Source organism: Clupea harengus, chromosome 18 (assembly GCF_900700415.2).
Source record: "Clupea harengus chromosome 18, Ch_v2.0.2, whole genome shotgun sequence".
NCBI lineage: Eukaryota > Metazoa > Chordata > Actinopteri > Clupeiformes > Clupeidae > Clupea > Clupea harengus.
In genome coordinates this window covers 5,867,209-5,882,664 of record NC_045169.1, presented here as the reverse complement: position 1 = coordinate 5,882,664, position 15,456 = coordinate 5,867,209, and the positions used below count along the sequence as shown (strand labels likewise).

General features: G+C 44.9%; 1 protein-coding gene across 1 annotated transcript in view; it reads right to left on the bottom strand.

Moving 5' to 3' along the window:
- plcb3 (phospholipase C, beta 3 (phosphatidylinositol-specific)) overlaps positions 1-9,963 on the bottom strand; it is a 45,359-nt gene extending 35,396 nt beyond the window's left edge. The window contains 1 exon segment of the mRNA XM_031585512.2: positions 9,258-9,963. Within this exon segment, the coding sequence (XP_031441372.1) occupies positions 9,258-9,356 (99 nt within the window). The 5' untranslated portion in view covers positions 9,357-9,963.
- Positions 9,964-15,456: the final 5,493 nt, after the last annotated feature.

The following is a 15,456-nucleotide window of genomic DNA, read 5'->3' as shown; positions in this document are numbered from 1 at the left end:
TGATAATATTACCTGGTGGGAGAGCAGTTCTTTCCCCATGAAAAGGGAGAGAAAGAGAGAGAGAGAGAGAGAGAGAGGTGAGGGGGCAGAAAGAGAGGGAGAAAAGCAAGAAAAATGAGAATGAGACAAGAAACAGAGAGAGAGAGAAACAGAGAGAGAGAGAGAGAAACAGAGAGAGAGAGAGTGCGAGAGAGAGTGCGAGAGAGATGGAAACACTTTATTTATATTCAGAGAAGAAGATTTATATTCAGTGAAGAAGAGAAAGCCGGGAGACAGAATGAGTGTGGGAGACGTCAGGGCCTGTGTGAACTTGAATCAGGCCACCGTTGGCGGTTGCACAACATGCCATTCCTCCCTCCTCTCCTTCGAGGAGACTTCCTAGAAAAGCTGCTCTCTAAGAACACTACACTAACCCCACCTCCCTCAAATTAAGAAAAAAAAAAAAAAAAACAACCAGCTATATATCTTCTTCTATCCTTCTTTATCATCACACTCTCCCCATCTCCTCCCTTCCTGTCTTTGTCAATTCCCGGCAGATGTTTCAACTCCTCTTGTCTTTTTCGAGTGTCACGCCGTTTGTTTAGACTTTTGCATAAAGGAGGAGGAGCTCCCTATTGGACCCAGTGCCTGCCGCGTTGCCTAGGCCACGACAGACTTACACACAGCACACACCAACTGAATGACCAGCTTTGGGCCTCTGCATTTACACAAGAGCCCCGGTGGTGTTTGTTTGTGTGTTCTGATGAGTGTGTGTGTGTGTGTGTGTGTGTGTGTGTGTGTAAGGGGGGTTCAGGTGTTCCATTTCAATATGAAAAGGTAAGGACAGGAGGGGGAGGAGGAGGAGGAGAGGGCGGTAAAGATAGCCCCCTCAAGCAGTACCTCTTTGATGTGCAGCCTGCTTACTGTGTAAACATCTGTGTGTGTGTGTGTGTGTGTGTGTGTGCGTGTGTGTGTGTGCGGGGGGGGGGGGGGGGGTGGGGTGAGGGGTCATTGATGGGGTTGGAGGATGGCAGCCCTCGACCTTTAAGTGCCTGGGTTATCCTTATTTGACAAACTGAGCAATGAGCAAATGCCACCAACAAAGCATCTCCAGCAACCAGGTCATTCACAACACACACACACACACACACACACACCACACACACACACACACACACACACACACACACACACACACACACACACACACACACACACACACACACACACACACACACACACACACACACACACACACACAGAATTCCACAATTGTCAAATACCCTCTCATTCTTCAAAACAATGAGATGCACGCAAGGACCACTTCTGTTTCTAAGTATGGTTCTTGGCCTCTTCCACAACACACACACACACACACACACACACACACACACACACACACACATACTGACAGACAGACACAGAGAGAGAAAGAGAAAGAGAGAGAGAGAGAGAGAGAGACCCACACAGGCACACGCACACACAAACAAACAACTCAACCAAAAACATTATTTGAATCTGTGTCTTGCAGTCACAAATATCCACATATGTGTGAAAATCCACAAGACCAGTTTAACCAGATTTGAATCAGGGCAGTTAAGTTAGCCAGTGCAAAAAGGACTAAGGTTAACAACCATACCACGCACAACCCAAGCTGGGCCTTAAAAATGATGGATTAGACGCTACTTAGCATTCCATCTCCCTCAGACACACACACACAGATAATCACACACTCACTCACTCTCTCTCTCTCACACACACCTGCAAACACAAAAGGACACAGATATACATACAAAAAAAACACGCTCAGTCTCTCTCTCTCTCATGCAAACACACGAGTACAGACACAGTTATAGACACAAAGCCATGCACACACACACACACACACACACACACTCACATGCAGGGCTAGCACACAGGCCTCATGCTGAAGTTATTCCAGCTATTTCTGTGTGGTATTTATTCAGCCGACGCTCGCTGCTGTATTTGGGCGCATTGTGTTTACATGGCTTTAATGTCTCTCATAACAACAATCGGCCATGATTCATTGCACTTTAAACGCCCGGCAAATGGCACAAAGCGGTGTGTCCAGCGCTCAGCCAAGCACCCCAGCACACCATGCGTGTGCACACACACACGCACACACACACGTGCACACACTCATGCACGCGCACACACACGCCCGAGACAAGAGGAGAGTAGGAGTGGAAGGGACAACTGATCAGAAAAAGTATGAGAGCAAGAAGTGTGACCGATGTTGAAGGGCGGGAGAGGAAGCGAATGTCATCTGCTAACAGATTTGTATCATACTGAGTGTGGTAAAATGAATGTGCAGTTTCTTAGATCACACAGCACTCAGGATTTAGTGGCTGACACACAGATTACTGTTGTGTGTGTGTGTGTGTGTGTGTGTGTGTTTCAGGCCCATGAGTCAACACTTTGGTAACATGGCAAAGGTTGATGTTAGTGATTCACCTTTGGACTCCAGACACAGGGGGAGGGGAAGAGAGAGAGACCGAGAGAGGGACAGCTCAAGAGAGAGAGAGGAAGAAAGAGAGAGAGAGGAAGAAAGAGAGAGAGAGAACAAAATGTAGAAAGACAGAGGCCAAGGGTGAACTGTGGAGGAAGTGATCACAGAGCATAAAAAAAAACAGACTGCCATACACACAGTGTCCAGTGAGTGTGTGTGTGTGTGTGTGTGTGTGTGTGTGTTTCTGTGTGTGTGTGTGTTTCTGTGTGTGTGTGTGTTTCTGTGTGTGTGTGTGTGTGTGTATCAATCTGGGCTTCCCACAATTCACATGTGGGTGCACTTAACCTTTAGTCACCTCCCTTAGGCTCTTCCTCTCTTTCTCTCTCTCTATTCTTCTCGCCCACTCCACCTAGCTATTCATCTACCTAACATTTTTCTAACATCTTTCAAAAGGAACTCGGCAACTACTGCAGTCTGGAGATCACGGGCTGAAGGGTCTTATCTTTGCTCCGCAGATCCAAAATCCAGCTCCAAGCTCTTCAACTTGACCTGCCAGAGATTATCGGTCAATATACTCATTTGTACCAAAACAAAAGTCGAAAGACACACACCTCTGCACTTTCAGATGAATCAATTAAGGGCAGACCCAAGGTGACACTGCAAGAATAACTGCGGTGCAACCGGCATGGCTAAGCTTCACGGCTAAGTATGTTCTTCTTCACCTGAGACGACGCCTCATTTGGTAACGTTTCCTCATAGTTCAAAGAAGGAAACAAAAGGACGTAAAAAACACATGTCAAGAAGATTAGATCAAGCAGGGAGTTTTATAAAGGTAATTACTTGAGATAAGATGGGGGAAGGCAGTCCTATGCATGCACAAACCTTCTTCCGGTACATTCTATTTCACGACATTGCCATTTCATTTAACTTGTTGATCACCAATGTATCTCTGTCCTGTTGGGTTGTGTGGGTAGTCTGTCAGGGGTGGGAAGAGCTTTGACCGATGGAGAGCAGACAGTGTGAGGATCGCTTCAGAGTGAATATGAGAGAACATGTGCTGGGGGCTGCAACCTTTAGCTTCCTAAAGGATCACATTTTTGTCATTTTTTCCCCCCTTCATTTCAAGTTCCTCCTGGGAGGAATGCAGATGATTTTATCTTCATTCGATATAGAAAGACTCCAAACTGTCTGAGGGCCCATTTTATAAATGTAGGCTGTCCAAACTGACAGATTGTCATCATCCTTGTTCGAATCAGCTGTGCTTCCTGGGAGTATTTTGTGGGTGGCAGGATAGAAGAGCCCCCTTTTGTGTGTAATAACATGAGCATGCTGTCTCGGCATGCTCAACATCCCCAATCGAAGTCTGTTCCCAGACGCTGCGAGACGTACGGAAATGTCTCTCTCCCCCTCTTTCACTTCCTCCCTGTTCCTCCCGATCTCGCTGCTTGTTTCTCACCTGCTTGTGAAGCTGTTAGCGTTAGCATGGCAGTGTGCAGACGGTCCCTGTGCGTGCTTTTGGCTAGAGCGGAGAGGAGACACACCCATTCCTCAGATCGCACTGCACCTGCGACATTCAGCACGCTCCACAGGGCCTGCAGAGAGAGCTCTGGCAGTGGGACCACAACGTCCAAGCCATGTTGCTCCATGTAGCTCCTACACACTTGGATCAGGGTCTGTGTAGTGAGCTCCGCATTGTCAGCCAGAGGCACTACAAGGCCTCTAGAGCGAGCTCGCTCACAGGGACTATGCAGAACAGGTTGAGCTACTACGCCTATATCATGATGACAATGCATCTTAAAAGAGAGCATTTAAGGCCACTACTCACTCTCATTAACACAGTATGTGTCTGTGTGTTTGGGTGTGTGTGTGTGTGTGTGTGTGTGTGTGTGTTTGAGCCAAGAGTATGTTGTTGTGTCCAACAGGATGTTTGGAAGGGTCTCTCAGCTGGACATAACCGTATGAGCGAGGGAGAGGGGAGAGAAAAGGTTAAAATCAGAGAAAGAGCGAAGCAAGAGAGGGAGAGAGAGGGCTGGGGGAGAGAAAGAACATCGAGAAGATAAATTGAGCATGAACATGGCAGAGAGGACCTAAAAAAAGAACAAAGGAGGAATGAGCCAGAAGGAAGGATAAATAGACTGACGAGAGAAAAGGTAAGTGGAACGAACAAGTGGCATGCACATAAGGTGACCACACAAGTGAAAGAGAGAGAGGGGGAGAGAGAGAGAGAAAGAGAGAGAGAGGAGGAGAACTTTAAAATGAAGGGATCAATCTTCATTTGGCACCCAATGTGGTCCTCCCCTCTCACTCCCTCCATCCCTCTCTCCCTCCATCCCTCTCTCCTTCTCTGTTGTAACGAAACTGATGAACAGACTGCACAGGGACTATGCCATACTATATATACCAATCGTGTTTACCTACACGTACACACACACACAGAGGTTCACAGACATGTAAACAGCCGGAGGGGGAAACAAGGTTATTCCAGAGCACCCTAACGGCAGCACTAAGAGGAAAAGAAACGCCAAATAAGGTGGAATTTTAATCAAATTCACCTAAATTAAATTTACATGGAAGGTAGATAAAGAAGGAAAGAAAGAGAGAGAGAGAGAGAGAGCGAAAGGATGGGAGAGAGAGATAATAGATTGAGTGTGTAACTGGGTTTGTATGTGTGTTGTTGGTGAAGTGGGGGGAGTGGGGGGAGGAAGGAGTGGGGAGAAATGTTTTGGCTCTGGACAGGGGCCAACAAGCTGGAACAGGAAGTCATTCAAGGAGAGAAGCGCACGTCCATACCCGTGTTTGCGTGTGCGCGCACACACACACCCACACAAGCGCGCGCGCACACACACACACCCCTACACGAGTGTGCGCGCACACACACCCATCCACACCAGCTGTAGTACATTCCTTAAAAATCTGCTGCTTTCCAATTACCAAGATTATTTTGATTCATAATGAATTGACAAAAAAAAAAAAAAAAAAAGATTTACACAGATAACACACTCATCCACATAAACCGCATAAACACAATGCTTACATCATCAGCCAACATAAGCATTGCAAAACATTTACTTGTTTAACAAGCCCCGCAGGGCAGGGAATACCAGCAAAGCTCATTTGAACTACAAATGCTAGTCGAGTAGTCCAGTCACCACTGCATTTACGCACAAAACACCACAAAAAGTCAAAACAAACACCTACACACAGTATCGTCCCATCACTCAAACTCTGACTCACACACACCCACCAAACGCAAGGCCTGTAATTGTCACATGCTTTCATCCTGTCATTTTCAACAGGCGGAGCAGAACAACTAACCTTTGCTCTCGCAGCCATACAACCTTATTGCCCCATAGAAAGACTGACCCTCTTGTTCCACCTAATACTGTTGGTTTATTATGTTGCCATTACTCAAGTGTTCAGTCATTGTTCTTTCAGTGCAGATTACGTGGAGGCCACCCATATAACTGCGGTCCGATTGGGTTTAGACCGACCACTTAAGTGTGCCAGCTGTAGGAACACTATAGAGTTGTCTTCTATGGTGAAGGAACAATAGACCTCTGAGACGATGTCACCCCATGACAGAACAGAGGATGACAAGAGGGACAAAAAGAGAATGGAGAGAAGAGGATCAGTCTCATACTGATGATTGAGCAAAAATGGGATGTTCGGGATGGTTTTTAAATCTGTGATGTTTAAACAATTCATACGGCTTTGTATGCCGGAGGGTTCTGCTATGTCAACTGTTTGCACTACTCTGCCAAAAACAAACAGGTATTAAATATGACGTCTTCATGCTAATTGAGCAAATACTGAATCGGAGAGTCAAACAGACAGAGAGGGATTGTGTGTGTTTATGTGTGAGTGTATATGTGCGTGTGTGTGTGAGAGAGAGAGAGAGAGGAGGAAAGCAGACCCTAGCAGATGGATGAGTGGGTGATGTAGAAAGACGAAGAGAGGAGAGGAGAGGAGAGGAGAGGAGAGGAGAGAAGAGGAGAAGAGAGTAAGGGCAGCAGAGGAAACGGAGGGGTGAAGCCTCTTCTTGCAGTGACGAGGAAGAGGGGCAAAGAGAGTGACTACGAAAGCAAACCAGATCGCTCTCCTCCTTGCCTGTTGTTTATCACCTCTTTGTTTTCACCAAAATCTCATTCTCTCCTCTCTTTTCTCTCTCTCGCTGTCTCTCAAAAAACACGCTCAATGTCCCTAACCAAATCTTCTCAGCACTTTCTCAAATGATATCTCCTTATTTGGTTTCTGGAAAAGGAATGTGTTTCTCTCTCTCTCTCTCTCTCCCTCTTTCTCTGCACTCCTCCTCCTCCTCCTCTTCTCGCCCTATGTCCCCCCCCTCCACCCCACTTTCTCCCACTGCTACCCACATCTCTTCTCTTCCTCTCGAGCTCCTATCATTTCTCCATGGAGAGACGGAGGCATGTTGTTTCTATACAGTGGTTCGCACAGTTAATCACAGCTCCCAACAACTTCCTGGGAATTCCCTTCAGAGAGGAAAAGCATATGAGATAGATAGATGGAAGGAGCGAGTGAAGGAGGGAAACATAGAAAGAGAGAGAGAAAAACAGACAGACAGAGAGAGAGAGAGAGAGAGAGATAAAGAAATTCCTGACAGCTCAGGAGACAAATGTGCATCTTCCTCTCCTGAATCAGCGGATTGTTTTCTGGACAACACGGGTGTTTGACCAAATAAGAAACAACCAACATCATTAACAACATGTGAAACAGAAACACAAACTATGTCAACACATGACCTCAAGCCACCGCGACCTCACCCCCTCCCCTCCCCTCCCCCACCACACACACATTTACTCACTCACTCACTCATGTGCCACAGAAGCATGTTCTGATTTGCTCAGCACTCCGTTACCGTAGCAATGGTCAGGCTCCTTCTGTCTTAACTGGCCGGGGCTAAACGGGCCACTGCTGACAGATTTGCCAGGCGAAGCTACGGCATAGCAAATAGGACATAAAGCGCCAACAAGGACCTTGTGCTTCAGGAGAGAGCCAACTGACCAGCGCATTTGCTTACACAGCTCACAGAGCAGAATGTGGTTGGTCCTTAGGACACACGGCAGTGGATGAAAAAGTGACCCTCAAGTAAGTGTGTGTGTGTTCAAGAACATTGTAACTACATCCTAACCAGAGTACTGTACTGTAATGTGAAGAAGGGGGAGGTGTCGTTACACAGAACAATGCGAATCACAAGGGTACATTGAATACAAACACTATTAAACACCTGACTAAAAGACATGGACAAGTGGATGAGAAACAACTGTCATAATAGATTCCAAAAGTGTGCATATGGCAGAGATTTAATTATTCAAAGACCCAGGTGAAATATAGCTCGTGGGGAATCTTAGAGGGAGGAAAGAATTGCATTGTGGGCCATGGGAGGTCTAGTGTGGCTGTGATCAGTGGCATTGCTGGCAATCAGTTGACAGCTAGACAGTCAGGGTGACCAGTGCGGGTACAGCATGTCCGTTCTCAAAAATCATTAAACTCAAGGTCAGCTTGCATGGTGCGGCCTGGTGTTCGTCTGTGTGTGGGGTTGTGCATCTGTCTGTCTGTCCCTCTTGCCTATTTGACTGATATAGTTGAAGCCAATTTAAGGTTTAAACCCACTAGCTCACTCACTGCAAACAGCTCTCTCTCTCTCACACACACACTCACACAGAGACACAGACACAGACACACACTTTAAAGATATAGAGCATGGCGGGGATATTTTTTTCTAGCAGGAGATGCATTTATCATTAATAATTTAGTAAGATGCATGGCAAGCTATTTCAACAAAAAGTATATTATCATTGTAACCGCATTACTTGCTTTAAGTATTGGCAACTCCGACCTACATAAAGACAATCTGTATATAACTGAAAAAGCATGTGGTTGCCTTCAACCCTGCCATAAAACTGTTGTGGGTGACTAATGGACTAATGCTGCCATCCACACACACACAAACAGCAAACTTGACTCAAAGGCACCAATGGCCACTTATACAACAATGGTGCTATCGTTAGGTGGAGTGCAGGGCAAGAGGCCAGAGCCAGGGCTCCTATTCTAGTTGAATGTGAGTCAGTTTAAGGCACCTTCAATCAAACAATAAGACGGGGAGTGTTTTACTGTGACTGAACTGGGTACAGGCGGTATTCTGGGGTTTTTCATCTCCAACACGCTTCCACACACTGGAAAGCATATGCATGGGCGCACGCACACACAGAGAGCCGCACACGCACGCACACACACACACACAAACACGAGTTTGTTGCCAGGAGAGAAACTACGCGGAAGAATACGCTTCTCAAATACGTATAGTGAGATCGTCCCCCAAAAACAATGCATTCTTTTATGTTGACTTTCCAGCCAAACAATTCATCTGTCAATAACAACGATTTTGGCACGAAATAAACGTCCGGGTTTGACGCTCCACAACAAGGTTAAGTCACTTCAGTGTGTAAAAAAGGCGTTGTAAAACAATACAGTAACAATATCTACAGTAACAACAACATTTCTGAGCGAACAACGCGGAAAGAAGGTTAGAAAAAAAACTGTCCTCTACATTTCATCTGAAGAAAAACTTGCTTGACAAGAATTCAGTAGATATCAGACGCCACTTGGTTGCTTGCTCGTACCCTCTGGTGTCAGTCGTTAGCAATTCCTTGGTAAATGACTACGAGTTGTTAACATGATAGCCCTGGTGTCACATATCACAAATCCGATTAAATCAAACACAGTCTAGAAGTTTGGTTTTGGTGTTTGCGGTAATTCAGTGTATTGCTTATTAGACGTGTCCACTCACCTCATCCCATTTGATAAATTTGCTTCCCCGTTTCAGTGTTTCGTGGACGGACACCGGTTTGAGTTGCAGAGCGTGAACTCCCGGCTTCGCCCCAGCCATTTCTGCACTAGCGACGGGTGGCAACGCCTCTCCTCTGTCTTCGGCGTCCTGCCCTGGTCGGCACCCCACTCCTTGAATGTAATATTTTTTTCCGGGGAGAGTTCGAACCTGCTAAACGCTTTGTGCTTTCTGTTCAGGCCAAAAGCAGCAGCGCGGAAGAAAAGCCTGCAAAATCACTCAGTTCAAAGTCACACATTCAGGGCACAAGGGCCGACGAGTGGCGGATGGCGCTGCGCAGTTGATTGGAGTTTATGGTTTCATGCGCTGTTTATGTTTATCCGTTTATCATGCCATAGAGAGCTGAATTGATCTTTTCCTTCCTCCCGTCCATCCGCTCTCCAAAGTTGCCCTTCTTTCCAGACCTTCGAAGGCTTCTTGAAACTTTCACTTGACTTTCGTCCTCGCCAGAGTCTTCTCTTCTTTTTCCTTCATGTTTTCTAGAAATAAGCGAGTGAGAGTGGGAGCGAAAGAAGGACAGGGAAGGAGAGAGAGAGGGAGTAAGGAAGTGAAGGGAAAACGACCAGTCGGGGGAGTGTTTTTTTTCAGTCTACTTTCAGACGGGCATTGAGACGTTGTCATTCCATTCTTCTTTAAGAGGCGTGTTCCTCGTGCATGAGTATAGGCTATGGCGGGATTAAGCACGCCAAAAACTCAAGAGACAAGGGTAAAGAAATTGCCAAATATTTTGAGCAATTCTCTTAAAGGGCCAGTTTGTAGAGACGTTTTGGGGCTGATTTCAACTACACCACCCTAAAAGAATGTCAAATAGGCTATGGCACGTGCAGAACTAGATTTACATCACATACGGAATTTCTAAGAGATTTAGCTAAGGATATAATTTAGTGAACCAAAATTGTTGCTGCCTCAGGAAGGATTTCCACTGGTTGAACAGTACAATGTTGTTACAATCAATGACAGTGGGGGGACAAATATAACTTTTCCCCTTTGTAGCATCTGCTTTGGTTTGTTAATTTGAAAGTTTCGTTTAGTTCACTGGAGTTCGGCCAAGTTCCGTCAGCTACTTGGCAGTAGGCTCCGAGAACGTCAGTCAGAAAAGTCAACTGTACATGTAACTCTTACAGTTAGTCATGTGTGTTTCAACAGGTAACAACATGTTCAATCAATCTATTCTGTCCATGTGGTTTGCCCAAAAGCACTGTCTGGTAGGTCGTTGAGGTGACAGTGGCATGCTGAAACACAATTATAAAACGCGTAACTGATCTGAATGTCGTGTGTTAAATAAGCAAATGTGCGATGAGTGTGGTTTCAACAGTCAGCACTGCAGCTGTGAGGACTGAAAGCCACGTAAACCCGTCTCTAAATGGGCGCTGCATTCCTGGGGGACCTTGTACACTTGACAATTCCGTCAGCGGCACTGGAACAAAATGACCTGTGAAATCTCGGAGCTGTCTACACCTGTGGATATGGGTTAACCCCCACCTCACCCCACCCCGCCCCGCCCCACCGCTACCACCTGGATATGGTCTTCCTCGGACGCCAAATAGTCTGCTTTCAGTTGGCCTATTCATTTAAAATATAACCCTTAACTTAATGTGAATGCATTACGCAACTGAAGACAAACCTAAAATTCTAGATCTACCAAATTTCTATTCTGCAAATCACATAATTTTTTCTTATTACATTATTTTAATCGTAAGTTTGCATTTTCGATATTTTCACAGTTTAAGCTTCACTGAAATACAAAAAGGCAGACATTCCACCTCAACACTCCTTGATAAGCATCATGTTCTCCCGGTTTCGACCCTGTGAGATACAGCTGTAGGCACTATGACTGTTCTCATTGTATCTCTTTGCTGTGGTTTAAAATAGCCTACATTAGAGCTTCATGGCACCATACGAATGGTAGACCAGAGGGGGGCTGTCAAGGCAGGCACTTGCATGATGAGAGGAATCGAAGAGAGATGAAGAATAATGACCACTTAAAGGCGTACTCTGAGAGGGTTGCAAATGATCGGTTGGGAAGACATGACTGGACCATAAGTAATTATGGAGTCTCTCTCTTTTGCTTTTTCCTTTGTCTTTTCCACCAGTAATTCATTTGTAAAATCTTACAAGTTACAGTAATGCACTGCTTCAGGTCTTTAAGGGTGGTCAAGCATGTCTGAATGAATGTGACTTCAAACTGCTCTGCCCTAGCGCGTATGACCCCATTACCTCCTTTAATGATTTACAAAATTACATTAACACGTTTACCTCGTCCAGATCTCTTTCCTTCTTTTTAATGTATGCATTCTTTCTTTCACTCTCTCCTTCCTCGTATTAATGGAAGAGTCCTGACTCAGTCAACAGTAGCCGTGGTGTGTGATCACGTTACTCCCTAAAAAGCAAAAAATGTTGGCCGGTGGCAATTGGGAAAAAAGGCTTCAAAAGCCTCATTGTTAAAACACAGACGTCCTTGTGTTGTCTACGCGTGCCTCGTCTAATAGGAAGAACTATCCACTTCCTCCCCCTAGTGGTTATTACACAGCATTACCAACTGTTGTTATTTCAGCCGACTGGATGTCACACTAACTCGATCATGACTTTCAAGTTAAAATTGTTGTTTAATTGACTCTCTTAAAAATCAGATGAATCAGCTACGAATTAAATAAATAAATACAAGCTATGTATTATCATTCAGATCACCAGTGTAATCAGTAATTTCATTCCCCCATTCCCTTCTGTGTCTCTCTTGTACAACATATCATACTATTAAGACGGCTGTCAGTTTCCCTCTTTGCTGGAGTCCCATTCATGATAGCAGTCACCTAGGGTCAACTGGTACCTTACCAGCACATGAACTGTTAGTGTGAGATATATAGAGATGATTAAAGCAAAATGCATGTTAATGTACATTAACCAGTTACTAGTATTGCTTGCCGTTGATATGTATGTATACTAACACAAGCTCATTTTTGTTCTGATGTTGAATGAAAGCCAATGTTAATTCTTCTGAAGGGTAAGTGTCCATCACATTTGTTTTTCTTTAAACAGGCACAGTACAATCCTTAATACTGTACTGTATTGTAATACAGTTCAGTACTGTAATGCTGACGTACTGATGCTGTGCATCAACATATGATTGTTTAAGCACAGAGATATGTCCCTTCCAGCTGCTTGTATGGAAACCCTGTTTGTGAATCCGGCCACACTCACTGATAGGTGAAAATTCACCCTAGTTACCTCAGGACTCCGGAGCTGCATATAAGTAGACAAACAACAATTGTAATCGGGCTCACTCCCAGCACAAGGCTGAAAGTGAAGCAATGATAAACACATCGCACAAGGTTTATATAGACAGAAGTTGAGTGTTCAGCAGGGAAAACCACGTGGTGGATTTCTGACGCTTGAGGCAAGGATGGAAGTTTTGCAAGGTCGGAAGAAGCACAGTTCGAACCTTCTTATCACTTCTGGTCTAAACATGCTCTTGTACATATGCAGACTAAGTGGCACCTAATATTCTAAGTTACACACACGCAGAAGCACAGAAAAGCCATGTTTCTGCTTTCATAAGCACATGATTCATACATTCTTAAGTAATTAACAGTGTTTGCAAATTATATCCATCACTCACCTGTTCAGGTGGGCCCTGTGTATATCTCCATTTTAGCAAGCCTAATCCCTAATCCCTAGCTCCTAATCCACTCATCATGTCATTTTTCACAAGTTCCCCCTGCTTCCCCAATTAGCATCTCTCTCTCTCTCTCCCCCCTCTCTCTCCCTTTATCTCTCTGTCTGCATCATTGTCATCAGAGATCTGGAAGTAATAAGAGTTCTGTGCTAAATATAGGTCATTTTCACCCACAATTCCTCTGCTATCTCCCTCCTCCCTCTCCGCCTTAGTCTCAGTCTCTCTCTCTCTCTCTCTCTCTCTCTCTCTCTCTCTCTCTTGTTGTTGTCATTCCACATGAGGCCACTCTCAGCAGTGGCTGGGGGCATTCCTGTCCCCAGTGTGACATTTGATTCAGTCTACTAAACATAATAACTTGGCATCCCAGCTCTTCTCCCTTGCTTAATGTTAAACTCGTAGTTTACCACGAGTAATGAGTATTTAAAATCTTTTGGTTTGCTCTTTACCTCTGTGGTTTCAGGCCCTTCAGCACAAGCCACAAGTATGTGAATGGCACCAGGAACATCAGCCAGGTGGCAGTGTTGACATCGAGAAGTGATCGTAACAACGTGAAAATGTCTGGCTGACACTCAACAGCAACACAAGCTGCCAAGCTTTGTTTTTGGAATGAATGTTTTTGTATTTATTTTAGGGACAAATTGTAATTCTGTGCCTGGACGGATGCCAGCCTCCATTACCCTAGAGGCTGTGAGAAGTTGACCTTTGAACCCTTGGATTCCCAGTTGGTTGCCCGTGACTGCTGCTGATGGAGTGAACTACGGGACCGTGGGCGGGGAGATTAAGGAGCAGATTTGTGTGTTAAACTCGTCTCAGGCTTAAGGTTGTCCTCTTGAACCTTCTCCCTCTTTTACACACATACACACAAACATACACACAAACACACATACATCCACACACAAACACACATACACACACAAACACACATACACACACAAACACACATACACACATACACACACACTGATTTTCTCTGTCCCCAACTCACTCGCTCCTGCCTTCTAACCATTAAGTCTCTGTCAGAGACTTGGCAGCTAAAGATGCACGGCCCACTGACTTATGTAAACCTCATCCAAAAAGTCAGACAGTGTTTGCCGTCTCACATCGAGCTGGCAAAAGTAATGCAAGGTCATTCCGAAACCAATGCAGACAGGTTAAGACCGACAGTTCCTCCTTTGCTACCTTTACAACACTTAGTCCTGTACAGTTAATCTACTTTCACACGAAAAGCCTCAGCACTACATTCTAACCCTGCTCTATTAAAAGTATGTAATGCAGTTTATGACCATGGGAACAAAGACCCATGAGAACCTTACATGCGTCACACACTGTATCTAATGCACACATCTGAATACACATGTGACCGGCACACATAGTCTGGCATGTCGTTTCCCCAGCCATCTCAATGGCTTAAATATTACATGCTAGCATTTCAGTGACCCCTGTCCCTTGTGTGGCTGAAAAAAGTCTACATGCCAAATTGTATCAAAATGTATGTGTCAGTTAGCACATGTGCGTGTTATTTGTGTAGTCTGTAAGATGATGAGAGTCAAGCTCCCTTTTTTGACATAGTATTCAGATATTATGATATTGTGATAGTTTTTGATAATTTTGATAGATGGGACATTCCAGCTGCGTGTATATGCATGCTTCTGTGCATGTGTGTGTGGGTCTATGTACAGTTCACAGTCAAAGTGTGTTGAAATAAGCATGTCTGGGCCTATTGGACTGTAAGATCTAGACGCTGTGCACTAAATTATTTATCCTTGTATCTTTCAGGGTTATGCACACATCTCCGGAGCGATGCCGCCTGGGTCGCAAAGGCTCCGCAGCCAGTTGGTCCCAACCAGCGCCTGCACGGCACCCCGCTCCAACATCTTGAGGTTACTGTATCGTAGTATTCTATTAGTCTGTGGAGGCGAGGCTGGTGGAGGCCTTGCCAGTGTGTCTCCTCGACACACTTTGCGTGCTACTAATTAAAAGTTTCAGCTTCTGTCGCCAGGGAATCTGTCCCCTGCTGTGAAGCACACAATAGGCATGTCGCCCCAGACTAGAGGAATGTTGCCACTCCACTTGAAGACCTGCAGCTGGCATTTCCTAGCTGTTAAAAAGTTCATGGAGTTTTTGAGTGTTAATACTTTACCCCTGAGGTACATCGAGAGCTAAGACCCTTTAGAACTGGAAAGGCTAGTTGTTGTGAATCATTTTAAGCACATAATGGCTGTTCAATGATTTTTAGTCCAACTGTTTCTGTTGAATTTTGTTGCATTAAACCACCTGTAGTCTATGCCACTGATACTCACATGTGTAGTCATGTAATTCAGAATATGAAATGAAGATGTAGGAACATATGTAATGGTTGATGGGTACCGCTTGATTTTTTTAGCTAAAAGCAACCAGGGAAAGTTATCATCAATGTAAACGTAGTTGTGATAATATTCTTTTCTAAAACATACATGTTCTTTGTAAAAA